Below are 13921 nucleotides of genomic sequence, written 5' to 3'. Positions count from 1 at the left end.
TCTGGGATAAAAGCTATGGAAATGGGATACAAGACTGTTGTGTAGGACGTTTTTCCATAGAAAATATACAGAAGTTGTATTTGGGGAATAGAGGATTTCTGTCGGTCATGCATAGCCAACACACTAAGTAGTTGCAGTTTTCTTCCATCAGTCCCTGATACTAACGAGTTGCTAAGTCTTCTTCATTTGTGCTGTCTCTCCCTCAAGACAATAGAGAAAAAGTTGTTACTTAGCTAAATTGTAGTAATATAATCTGCTGTCCTCTGTATGTTAATCTTCTTTACTATTTTTTCATACAAGGCTGTCTATTGTAATGAGTAGTAGAGTAAATTCACACTGACCTTCGTCAAAACAGGGCTTGAATCGCATGGAAAAGCCTTACTGATAGATGCTTCCTTGCCTCATCCTTTCTGCTGCAGCCCAAACTGCCCCTTGAAATGGTGTTTCTGGAGGATAGGAAACCTCTAGAGAACAGCACGCAGGGGAAATTGATAACAATCCCCCCACCATATTAGTAGAAATTTTACATTGGATCCTTCCCCATGTTTTCTGCATCAGTGCCACAGTTCACACTGCGGTCATTTGCTTTCAATGGCCTGGCTTTATGTTACCCAAAATAACCCTTTCAAATGTCTGAACCAATATGAGAAGATTTAAGTGAACTGGCATGTTAAAATTATAAGCATGTTCATTCAGATTGGTTTGAATGAAAAGCATATTAGGGATTGTGGTAAATTAATCATCTGTACAAATATTAATTGATTTGGAACTTAGCTTGAAGTACTAGTATTATGTTTTAATGCTCTAATGCCTTGTTACAAATTCTTAAGTGAATTTAAATGAGAAAGTTGTTTTTTAAATGCATCCTATAGATATTACATATTTCCTAGTCATAAGAATACTCACCTCCTCCAGTATTAGTACAGCATGCAACATACTTCTTTTTTAATACTTTATTTTTGATAAAACAATATAGAAATAAAACTAATAAAGACAAATTCCTGAAATACAATCTACCAAGCTATTGTAAAACATCAATTACATAAGCTCAAAATTAATTTCTCATTCTAGACAAGAAAGCATTGCATTTTCCAAATTTGTCACACATTTGGCCATGTAGTAAACAAGTTATTCTACATAGATGAAAACATTCTGCTAATTTCTCTAACCAGTCCTCTTTCTTTGGGATTATGTTCTTTTTCCAATTCTGAGCAAAAATTAGCCTTACAGATGTTATGGCATTAACAACAAATTCACAGATATCTTTAAAAAGGAATTTGACATGATATCCTTAGGAGATAATTGTATTCCAGAACTATACTGCTCTCCTCCCCTCCCCTCAGATGTGTATAAAATTGGCATTGGTAGCCCCACATACCCAACAATCCCCATTAGCCCCTTAGTATATTTTTGCTAATTTATAGGGAGAAAGGTCCTACTGATAAGAACTGAGCAGTGACTCACGAAAGCTCATACCCTGCCACATATTTTGTTGTCTATAACAGGGGTGTCAAATTCATTTGTTATGAGGGCCAGATCTGACAAAAATGAGACCTTGTTGGGCCGGGCCATGTGTGTCATAAAATGTAATGCCAGGTAGTGGAGATATCAGCTTTATAAAGGACACAGACAAACACAATTAAAGATTTTTTAAACTTTAAATAAAACATTCTTAAAACACTTGTATTTTAACAGTCTCTGATAACTGACACCTCTAGCTCTGAATTATTGCATCAAAATGTCTGTGCTGTTGTAATCTTGAGTATACTGTTCAGGTGTGTATCTAAGCTGCAAACCTACTTTTTGATTTATTGACATTGATTACACAACTCTCATGCTCAGTGTTCTGAGCCTAGGACCCAGGTTGGGAAAATGAAATGGCTGGGCATTGCAACCTTTTCTACATAAGTTGTTTCATGTGCTGATCAAGAACACGAGAAGGCACTCTGACACAGACTGAGACCATTGTGTTTGTCTGTAAATCTATAGTCTTCCCTGAGAAATAACTACAACGTTCTACAAAGGAAATGTGCTGGGTGATCTTGGTCTGGACACACACTCTCAGCCTAATCCACACTCTCAGCCTAATTCGGCTTGTCGTTATTCCTCCTCTAAAATAGTTTACATGCCTTTCTTACTGAGAAAGCCTGGTTCATGATGGCATGAATACAGTGAAAAGGGGGAGGGAACCCAACACCCAGGAAAGCCCTGGCATAAAGAGCCGAACAACAAAAGCACACACTGTAAAAAGGTACAAAGAAGTTCATACCTTGAACAAAACTTTGTTGCTCTTAAAGGTGCTTGGTATTTCTCTTGTGCAATTGTGGCAGCCCAGCAAAGCTTGTTCCCTCCCCCCCTTCAGGGAGGAGCCTCAGCTAGTGGAAGGAAAGAAAGGCTTCCCTTTGTCTCCAGCAGCAAGCTCTGGCTGTTCCCTCCCTCATCACCCCCCGGGAGGAGGAGTGGGAGGAGCCTTTACCAGACTCTCAATCTCACAGGAGAGCCTTGCCTATCTATCTCTCCTTTGTGATTGAGAGAGACTGGTAAAGCCAGCTGTGATGTGGTGGCAGCAGCAGAACTGGAAAAGGACGTAGGAAACAGCCAGGCCCTTGCGGGCCAGATTGGTGCCTTCTGAGGGCCTGATCTGGCCCACGGGCCACACGTTTACACCCCTGCTTTAGATCTTATACAGAAGCCAGTGGTGGTATTCCAGGAACTAATTTTGGTCTGACCTTTATCCAAGCATTTTCTAAGGCATTGATAACAAACATTTTCCTTAGCATGATAACTATTTTTATCTCTTATTCAACCAAATCCAGACTCTTAAAGACACAAACGATTGCTCAACTAGGGTCAATGTTGTGTCTTTATCTTCTTTTATCCATCTAGTTATCAAGCCTGTTCTAGCCGAATAGTTATGCTTTTGAATACTGGGAATTCCCAAGCTCCCTCTAACGATCTTATCCTGGGCATCTTGAAAATTAATCCTAGATCTCTTATAATTCCAGATAAAGTTAGGTAAACATTTTTGTAATCAAATCAAATACTTTTAATGGCATATCAATAAAATACATGGTATGATAAAATATGAGCAAGAAGGCATTACAGAGACAGCAAAACAAGACTGATCATACAGAAAACTTGTATCTATCTTTAACCGTTTCAGCCAAGAATCTAACGACCGGAGATGTGATGTCTGGGCTTGTGTCATTTAATAGACATTGGATTATTCTGTCATCTATCTATATAAAAAAAAATCCCCTCACCGTAAAATCAACGCAAGGCCAAACCATTGGACCTAGAAACACCAAATTCAGGGAGAGTGCTCCTACTGTGACATAGATGCTCACTAAGAAGGGATTTTTAGAAATTCGACCCCTAAGTGGGTCAAAAGGGGGTAACATGTGCTCCCCCCATTGATTCCTATGCTGCCAGGCTGCTGCCTCCTTGCAACCCCTCACTCACTGATTGGTCAGCTGCAGAGCTCAGTGTTCTGAGGTAAAAAAAAACAGTTACAGGGGAGTACAGAGTGCTAATGACAGTTGAGGAAATCAGGAGTGACCAACTGCCTGTGAGGTGAAGCAAAGCTGCTGGCCCAGCCTTCCTATGGCTTCAAACATGCTCTCCCCTCCTACACCTGACAGGCAGTTGTCTGTTAGGTGCAGCAGCAGTTGCAGGGTGCTTAAAGCCACGAGGGAGCCCGCCCCAGCAGTAACACCTTAGTGGTCCTGCCAGCCCCGCCTCCACAGTAGCTTCTAATACTCTTCCCCCTCCCCCTCCTACACTGGACAGGCAGCTGCCTGTCAGGTGTAGGAGAGGAGGTGGGATGCTTACAGCCACCGGGGAGGTTTGCTCAGTAAGATTGCCTTAGCCCTGCTGCTGGCCCAGCCTCCCTGATGCCTTTAAACATAATCCCCCCAACACCAGACAGGCAGGTGTCTATCAGGTGTAGGAACAGGACCAGGGTATTTTAATCCATCAGGGATGCCACCCCAGCATTTCATGGAAAGGGACTTAGTTATACTGACCAGTTAATATTTTTGAGGGGAAAATATTTAGTTGGGCCAATGTAAAAGCTGTACGATTATAAGGGTGATCTAGATTATAAAAGTAACTGGCTATTTTCCCTGGCTGAACATTTTTGTATGTTTTTAAACTCAGGTTCCTGTATCAGTACAGGAACATTCCAAAACAGAAATTTCAGTTTAGGTAGTATTGACATTTTAATTAAATTTATCTTACGTAGCAACATTAGTTTTAACTGTGATCAGGTGGATAATAGGTTTTTAATTTCCTTCGTGACTTATTCAAAGTTCAAGCGATACAGATCTTTAGTGCTTTTTGGGATATAAATACGAAGATATTTAACAACACTGGTTTAACTTTTTTTAACAGGCCACAAACACAATAATCACTTTCTTTAAAATTAAACAGAAGAGTCTCTGTTTTAGCAATGCTAATTTTGTAACCAGAAATATTTCCAAATTCCTCTATCATATCCTCTGTTTTCATGCTCGAATTCTTAATATTAGTTACAAACATTACCAATATCATCAGCATATAAATTTAGTTTGTAACAGTACTCATTTACAGTTATTCACTTTATATTAGGTGTTCGACGGATTAAAGCTGCAAAGGGTTCTAGATAAATAGCAAATAATAACGCTAATAGAGGGCACCCTTGTGTTACTCCTTTCATTATATCGAACTGTTGAGAGAGCTCCCTATGTATACACAATCTGGTGGTAGAACCAGAGTATGTTATACTTGCCCAGTTTTCACCAAAGTGATTAAGGCATTTAATTAAATAGCTTGGTTCTACCCTATCAAAGGCCTTTTTGGCATCTAAGAACAAAAAACCTGCAGAGATAATTGTATTTTTTGACACATTTTGTTAGCTCTAAGACTTTCCATATGCATGCAACATAATTCTGTGATGTTGGGACAGAAGTGTCTTTGTAATTGGACGATCTTTTCTTTATCAAAGGTATTGCTATTAAGGAGTCAGCCAAAGTTGTCGATCAAGCACAAAGAAGGGTTATGAAAGGTGTGGATGATTTGGATTTCTTTATTGGGGATGAAGCTATAGAAAAACCAACATATGCAACAAAGGTATGTAAAACTGAAACAAATACTTCTAAATTCTGTGGCTTACTGATAGATACTTTGAAGGTGCATTTTGTCCCAGACAGTAACAGCATACATCTTTTTTTGGGTTGCTGTCTGTAAGACAATATGGTAGTGCATTCAGAACATCATTTTAGCCTTGCAGCAAGCCTCTGAGAGAGAGTTTAGGCTGATGAGTGGGTGTCTTGCCCAGTAAGCTTGAGATCTGAGTTGCATTTGCACCTGTTTTCACAAGTTTCTCATGGTCCCTTGCAATGAATAGTATAACTGAAACTGGCTTTGGTCACTTTTTCTAACAATCGAAATACAACAAGTGAGCAGTGGAGTAAAAATTATCTTATAAACATTCCATAACCAAAAAAAAATAGGTAAAGTAAAGGTAAAGGTTCCCTTGCTCGAAAGCCAGTCGAATCCAACTCTAGGGTTGCGGTGTTCATCTCCATTTCAAAGCCGAAGAGCCAGAGCTGTCCGAAGGCATTTCCGTGGTCATGTGACCGACATGACTAAATACCAAGGCACACGGAACGCTGTTACCTTCCCACTGAAGTGGTACCTATTTATCTACTTGCAATTTCTTGCTTTCGAACTGCTAGGTTAGCAGGAGCTGAAACTAGAGACGGGAGCTCACTCCGTCATGCGGCAACTCGTGTCTCTAACTGCTGAACTACCGACCTTCCGTAGCCTGCAGTTCAGCATCTTAACCACTTGAGCCACCGCATCTCCTAACCAATAAAATAGCATAGTGTTAATGTGATTCTAACATGAGTTATGCCTCGGTCACCTTGTTTTGCCATAAGCTTCTATTGCAAGTCATCCCTTTTTGTAAGAATTCTTCTTTTCTGGAAATTCATTGTCTGTTTTGCTGTGTTAAATGTGCTCTGGGGTTGCATTGTTTGATGATAACATTATCTGGATATCCCCATCTACTAGAAATTAATTGATCTTCAATATAATTTCATAGAAGTGACGGCGTTTGCTTTGTACTGTACCAGAGATGTCTCAGAGGAATCTGGCTCATCAGTGTTAGAAAAAGGATGTTAGATCCATGGTCTGATCCAGCAAGGCTATCCTGGTGATCCTCTACATAAAGTAACTGGAGTAGAGAACATTGTTTTATCTAGGGTGTTTTGTGCCAAAAACAAATTGTGTGCTAAACTGCTGCAAAGATTAAATAGGGGAAAGGAGACATTCCGCTCTGTAACATTTGAAGTAAATGTGCTTATTCTACACACAGTTATTTCCTAAGAATTTAATGTTAAATGGCAATATTGTCTTGCCATTTAGTAGATAATATATAATGCATAGCTGTATCTATAACATGACTTACAGTTTATAATGCCAATTTTTTTTTAAAAAAATGGACATTTTGTGCAGTGGCCCATCCGTCATGGAATAGTTGAAGACTGGGACTTGATGGAGAGATTTATGGAACAAGTTATCTTCAAATACTTAAGGGCAGAACCTGAAGACCATTATTTTCTATTGGTGAGTTCAAATCATCTAGTTTTGAAGATTATCCTTTCACTGTAGCAGAATAACTTTTTACTATGCTCAAGAGAAAGTAATCATAAGTGATTACTGGGGCATCCAGGGTAGTCAGTTACTAACTAGCTTATATAGCTTTCCTTTAATTGTTAAAGCCAAGGACCTTCTGAATTGTGCATGCCTCTCAGTCTTCTGTTTCCCTCTCAGTTTGCAAAAGCTCTCCATCAAGTGGAAATTGGTGTCCTGGCAACTGCATTTTAGCTAAGTATTTCTTCAGTGATGCAGCAGGCGTGTATCTAAAGCCTCATTTTAAATAGTCTTAATTATATTAACTGTTGTTGTTGCTTAGATACAGTTCTTGGTCATTGAGGCTTACATGTTTCTTCCACTTTTATACTGGAATTGTTGAAGCATAGTCTGTTCAAGGTATTTTTGGTTTTGAAAGTAGCCGGCCTAGCTTCTCTGTGGCTCCCTACTTCAGAACTGAACTGTTATGCTGTTTTAGTTCTAGTTAATATTAGTAAGCAGACATGGAAAAATGTGAACACAGAGAAATATAGTAATGGCCTCAGATACCCTAGCCTTCTAAGAGCAGGGAACTTTTGAGCTCGTACCTGCTGTCTGGAATGGTATAGTCATTGCATAGGTTTGTCACTTTACTTCATAAACCTGAGTCATTGCCATTTCTAGCTAATGGTTGTCTGTGGGCTGATGTGTACAATTAACCTGTCATGCTTTGGTCTTGGATGAATGGATAAAAGCTGTAGCTGGCCACTTGCTGAACCCGTTTGATTTCTTCACCAGCTTCCAGTCAACCTGTGTTAGGACTTTTAAATATAGCTTTGTGGTGGAGAGCTAAATGTGTCTTCTCTAGTGTTGAAACAGTAATTTTTTGGGAGGTATCTTTTGCATTTTTCTGTGTGTGTACCAAAGCATGGATGTCATGGTGACCTCTGGTGACTCCTACTGGGGCATGGAGGATGTTCAGAGAAGTGGCTTGACAGCCTGCCTCTGCCTCCCAGCCCTGGTATTCTTTGGAGGTCTCCCATCCAAGTACTTACCAGGGTCGGCCCTGCTTAGCTTCCGAGATCTGACAAGACAGGGCTATCCAGGTCAGAGCAAACATTAATTTGTTTTGTACCCTTGAGCTACATCTTTCTTTGTCAGCCTGCCATAGGAAATAGACCTTTGCTACTTTGAGAAAGGGCAGCTAGTTTATGTAAACCAACGTAACAGGAAAATAGTATGACAGAAAATTTGTGGCCATAATAGAAAGTGACATTTAAAGTTTCACCACTGCGTCTCTGAATTTGAAAGCCCTATTAAGGTTCTATTTAGACTTCTGATATCAACTTTTCAAGATGGGAATGGCTATCAGTTGGAGATCTGAAACATGTTTTGAGCACAACAGTTAAAAACGAATTTATATATTCACTGTTCAACTTAATTTGGTGACAGCTGTTCACAGTGCTTGTCTAAGAAATACGGAGAACTTGGATATATAAGGAATTAAAATTGTTGGTTCAGAACATTGTGTTTAGGAAACTTTATGTAGATTCCCTTTGTGGTACTTGAGTACGCTGAGGAAAACAAGGCTTCTCAGTCAACCTGAAATCATAAAGTAGCCACTTGGGTCACTATTTCATACGGTAGTATTAACATCACCTTAAATGTGTGTTTTAGAAGCCAGAAGGGAGCTTTTGGTGGTCTGAGCTTAAGTATTCACCAATCTAGAAATATTTTCAAAATATGAAAATGCATGTAAATATGCTTAATTCTATATTATTTTAGGCGCTTGATTATCTTGTGCTTTGCTAATCTAAATGATAGAAATTTAGGATTTTCTTCATGACAAGACTCTGGCTGTATTTAGAAATTGTAACAAGCTGCAGTTAAACTCTGCCTCAAACACAGTGTTGCTGTGTGTGCTCTTCTTTCTCCCTCTGAGTCAGAGGACATCTTCGGGTGGTTCCTACCATCCTATCAGAGAGGCATGACTAAATTTCTTCCTCTTTCTCTGACGTGGGAGCTGCCCTTTCTTCAGTTCTGTTCCTGCCTCAAAGGGAGAAGCAGTTCTATAGTCGGCTCTGCCTACTACCTAGCTTTAATTCGAAAAATTTCTCTTCCTAATTGTACCTCCTTTCATTCTTGCTTTCAACTTCCAACTTTGCCTTTTGTATCCCCTTAACCCCATCTATCTCTCCTTCAACTTCCTCCCCCCCTCACTTGGGGGACCTGTTTCTTCAGCTGAGTTGAGAGCAGCTCCAACACAGCAGCCATTTTATGATGCCATCCATCACAATGACTTCAAAGGACTTATCAAATAGCTTCCTTTCAGATGGAGCAGCAGACACCTTGCTCACAGCCAGCACTGACAAGCTCATCCAAGATGGAACCGGCATGTCTCTTCAGCTTGCCTGTACTTTTGCAGAAGACGTGATGCAAATAGACGGTGCCTTTTACAGGGAAGCCATACAAGGGAGCATTACTGCCCTCCAGCTTTGAGTAGTGGCCATCTTGAAAATGTTGTTTTGGCGGGAAAACATTCCAGCCATGACCATAGCTCTCTGCATGAGTCCTTAACTGCCAATGCCAATCTCCAGGCAGGAAAATCAGTTGGGGAACTTCCTCAATCAGGTCAGATTCCCCCTAGTTCATTTGAACACCTCCACTTGAGGTGCTAGCCTGACAGAACAGTCCTCCTTGAGTGTCTCTCCAGTTACTTTGGATCTATTGAGTCAAACATTGAGAGAGGAGTTTGTTAACTTATGCCATTATGAAGCCCTCTCCAATGCCAGAACAGGCTCTGAATCCTCCTCTCCTCCCTCTACCCCCAGACCTGGACCCAGTCACCATCATGGGAACAAATGGCTCACCAATGTGGCCCAAAAACAGTCCTTTAATAGAAAGAGCGGCAGAGAGAGAGGGCACCCGGGAAGGGGACCAATCCTCAGATTCTGGCAAGGAGAATACGGAGAAGGGGGAATTCCTTTCAGATGAGGAAGTAGGAGACATTAAGGTGCCAGAACAAACAGCATGCTTCTTTAAGTCAGAGGACTATCAGTACATACTTAGTTAGGCTCTCTCAGCTCTAGAACTGCAAAAGATGCCTCCTGAGGAGGACCCCTCCTCTATTAAATTGGACACTAAGACAGATCCAAAGGCACTAAAGAATTATTTCCTAGATGTGACAATACAGAAAATGTCTTCCCTTTCCCTGATTTCTTTGAATACCAGCTTAAGGCAGAATGGGCAAAATTGCCAATTGCCAATTGCCAAATTTAGTTAAAAAGGCGTATGCCCTACCATCCTATGCTAATGAAATACTTCAGGTTCCCCTAGTAGATGCCCCTGTGGCTGTCTTACAGGAAATACTTCAGGTTCCCCTAGTAGATGCCATGTGGCTGCCTCTTACCAGAAGATGGTCAGGGTACAGTCAGGGACACCCTGGACAAAAGAGCAGGGATGGCCTTTAAAATGGTACATGAGGCCACAGCCTATTAAAGCCTCGGCCACAGCCTCTCACCTCCATGGCTGCTGTTGTTTAGATGAGAAAAATAATTCAATTGATTGCAACAGACAATCGTTGACTACTAGAAGGAATGAATAGAGTCCTTAATTTTTTCTTCTAGGGCCATGGCCTCAGCAGCAGAGGCCAAGAAAATTCTCTGGTTGAGAGCATGGCAGGCAGACATTCACTCAAATCATATTGTTTCGTCGTACCCCATTCAGGGTGATAGACTCTTCTGTGATGCTTTAGACAAGATTCTAATAGAAACCTGAGATAAGAAGAAAGCCATGCCAATAACCCTTAAGCACCCGGATAAAAAATGTACTAACATCCAATTCTTTCATTCCCAGCACACCCTGCCAAGATTCAAACATGAGTACAAAAGATCCATCTGGAACTCATCCAGACCCTCCTATAGGCAAAGATCTAATAACAGATTTGACAGGACACCAACAAATAGAGGCGACAGGTTGGATTGCGATAACAAATCCACCAAGGCATGACTCCCAAGGTATTCTGATGGGGGGAAGATTGATCCTTTTTTGAGACTTCTGGACAAACATACATGGACACTTGGGTCATAGAAGTTGTTTCACAAGGCTAGCCTATTGAATTTACAAGAATTCCACTGGAAAGGTATGTCACATCACTGATACACAAAAACAGAGTCAAGAGGTATATCACTACCACAGCCATCCGAGCTGTCGAACCAGTACTCAAGACTGAACAGGGACGGGGCGTCTACGTCTTTTTCACCATCCCGAAGAAAACAGGGACTGGAGAGTGATCGTAAACCTCAAGTTCCTAAACAAACTACATCATTTTTGGATGGAGATCCTCAGATCAATTTCAGAGGCTCTTCAGCCAATAGAGGTCCTGACCTCAGTAGATCTGATGGAGGCCTATCTCCATATTCCCATTCTACCAGCATACAGGAGGTTCCTGAGATTTTGTGTCAGAACACGGCACCTTCAATTCAGAGCCTTTCCTTGGGCCTATCCTCTGAGAATTTTCTCAAAGATCCTCATAAACCCAGTCATGCATATAAAAAAAGGGCACCCCGTCCATCCATATCCTGATGACCTACTAATCAGGTTGAACTCCAAGGAAGAATCTCTCGGGGACACTAAGACAACCATACAATGTCTTCAACAGTTTGGGTTTCTCGTCAGTGTCCAGAGAAGATCTTTCATTCCATCTCAGAGGCTAGAACACCTGGGGGTGGTCATAAACACCATGATTGCACACTTCTTCCTGCCAGAAGAAAACACAAGAAACACCATCCAGTGTCACAGTCAGTAATCAAAGCCAAATCGTCATCACTCATGTCATTGACCAAATTCATGGGGGTCTTGATCTCCAACACCAAGGCTGCACAGTGGGATGCCTTCACTCCAGACCTCTACAAACCCTCCTCAAACATTTTCAGTTATGAATTATGGAAAAGAAGGACTTGCCCATTCAAAACCCCACTCCAGGCAAGGTCAGTCTCCACTGGTGGACGAGAATGCACAATCTTCTCCAAGGGAAGAGTTTCTACGTCCTGACAGTGAAACAAATCTTCAGGCATGCCAGCCAGTCAGAATGGGGAGCAAAGCTGGAAAGCATGCCAGGGAAAGTGGTCTAAATCCGATTCTCGTCTTCCCATCAGTCTTCTGGAATTACATGTGGCTCGACTGACTTTACTGCACTTCATATCTCTAATATGATAATAGTAGGGCTCCATGTCTTGATCCACATGGATAACACCACAACCAAGAATTATATCAACAAACGGGGGATGCAGATCATCCAGATTGCATAAGGAATCCATCAAACTGCTATTAAGAGCAGAATCCAACCCAGCATCCATCCAAGTAGAATACACCAAGGGCACAACCACCATCCAGACGGACTGGCTAAATAGGGAGACCATCTGAAAAGGGGAATGGCCACTTAAAAAAGATCTTTTTCACCTGATCTCAACACACTTTGGACTCCCATCTGTGGACCTCTTCATGTCAACAGTAGACAGTTATCATATAAACTTCCCAGATTCTTTTACCAGGTTCCATCACCCACAAGTGGAAGCAATGGATGCCCTAACGTCCTCATAGCCAAAGGGTCTCCACCTTCCCCCCATCCCAATCATACCCAAGATGATAAGGAAAATAAAAGAGCAGAAGGTTGTTATAGTAGTGGCCCCCTTCTGGCCATGATGCCATGGTTTTTGGCCCTACCAGAGATGATGGCCTCCCCGCCACTGATGCTTCCAATGTCATTAGATATGCTGCAGCAGGGACCAAACTGGCACCCCCCTCTGTAGTGGCTTCACTTGAGCTCTTGGAAGTTGAACAGCAGGCTTTCATATGATTAGGCTAGTTTCCCAGCATGATTGATACCATTATAGCCTCCAGAAAACAATCCACAAACAGGATATACAACACGTCCTGGAAGGCCTGTACTAGGTGGCACAGGAGGAAAGGAGTACAACCACTGGAACATCCCCTGGAAGCAGTGTTAGCGTTCCTGCAAGACAGTCTCTCTTCCGAACTCAAGGCATCAACCCTCAGAAGATATTCCGCAGGGCTTCCTTCAGTCCTACCTCAGTTTGAAGGCTACAATATCTCCAGTCATCCACATACGAAAATTTTTCTTAGAGGGGCCACAGGTTTTCCAAGTGGAGATCACACGGTACTCTCTGCATTAATCAAGCTCTTCTTTCGAACCTATCAGAGGAGTCTCATCACAGTGTCTGAGGATGAAAACCCTGCTCCTTATAGCTATCACTTCTGCAAGACACATATTGGAATTAAAAGCTCTGTCCACCAAAGCCAATCTTTGCATTTTTCATAAGGACAAAGTCATCCTGAGAACTGACCCTACCTTTCAACCGAAGGTCTTTTCTACATTTCATAGATCCCAAGAGATCTGGCATACACTGAACTATCAAGACATTCTTGATCAGAAAAGAGAACATACAGAGAACGGATTCTCTCTTCATCAATATTTCCCCTCCCAACTTGGGTCGGAAAATGTCCAAAATGCCATCTGAAGACCTGTTTCGGAAGCATATAAGGCCCTCAGTATGCAGGTACCATCAGGAATCACGGCACATTCTGTGAGAAGCACTTCAACTAATGCAACATTCAGCAAGCATGCCTTGGTTGAGGAGGTATGCAAAGCAACAACATGGTCCTCAATCTCCACATTTGTGAGTCATTACAAACTGAATAGCTATGATTCCACAGATGCTGCATTTGGCAGAAGAGTACTACAGGATATAACGTCAGATGATGACAATGACCCATCCACTTTCAATGAGGGGGTCTTCTCTGAGGAAAGGGGGACATCTTGTCCTCCCCACTCATTTTACTCTTCCCTGTTTCCACCTTTGCTAGTGCTGCTGCATTTATTTAATTCTTTCTCTGGTTACCTGTTGCCTTGCTGTTTAAATGTTATTATTACTATAGGGTAGGAGTTAGACTTACTGCTTTTCGGAGCTGCCAGATCTGAAGAAATCAGATCCCACATCACAGGAAGAGGAAGAAATTTAGTCTTGCCTCCCTGTTAGGACAATGGGAACCACCCCAAAATGTCCTCCTTTCCTCAGAGGAGAAGGCCCCCTCATGGGAAGTGCCGAGGGGCGTTCTTCCATCTTCTCTTGCACATAGAGGCTGGGTAATCCTGATTTGATCAAGATTCAGTTTGCGGAGGTACCTGCCTTTTGATGTCAGTAAATCAGAGCAGGATCAGATTGGTGAAGATTTACATAACACTTCATGCTTGAAGATAAATGGGAAAAGTAAGGGGCACATTTCA

The 13921-nt window shown here is 41.7% G+C and overlaps 1 protein-coding gene across 2 annotated transcripts in view; it reads left to right on the top strand.

Annotated features, from left to right (window-relative positions):
* Positions 1-13921, top strand: part of ACTR3 (ARP3 actin-related protein 3 homolog (yeast)) — a 64661-nt gene that overhangs the window by 34360 nt on the left and 16380 nt on the right. For both annotated transcript variants that reach the window (XM_015405612.1, XM_015405611.1), the window contains exons 3-4: positions 4985-5109; positions 6499-6609. In XM_015405612.1, the coding sequence (XP_015261098.1) occupies positions 5038-5109; positions 6499-6609 (183 nt within the window). In that variant the 5' untranslated portion in view covers positions 4985-5037. The remainder of the gene's footprint in view (positions 1-4984; positions 5110-6498; positions 6610-13921) is intronic.

The sequence above is a fragment of the Gekko japonicus genome, unplaced genomic scaffold (genome assembly GCF_001447785.1).
Source record: "Gekko japonicus isolate JY-2015 unplaced genomic scaffold, Gekko_japonicus_V1.1 scaffold3466, whole genome shotgun sequence".
Classification (NCBI taxonomy): domain Eukaryota; kingdom Metazoa; phylum Chordata; class Lepidosauria; order Squamata; family Gekkonidae; genus Gekko; species Gekko japonicus.
Note: the sequence above shows the minus strand (reverse complement) of the source record. Positions and strands in the feature narration are given on the sequence as shown.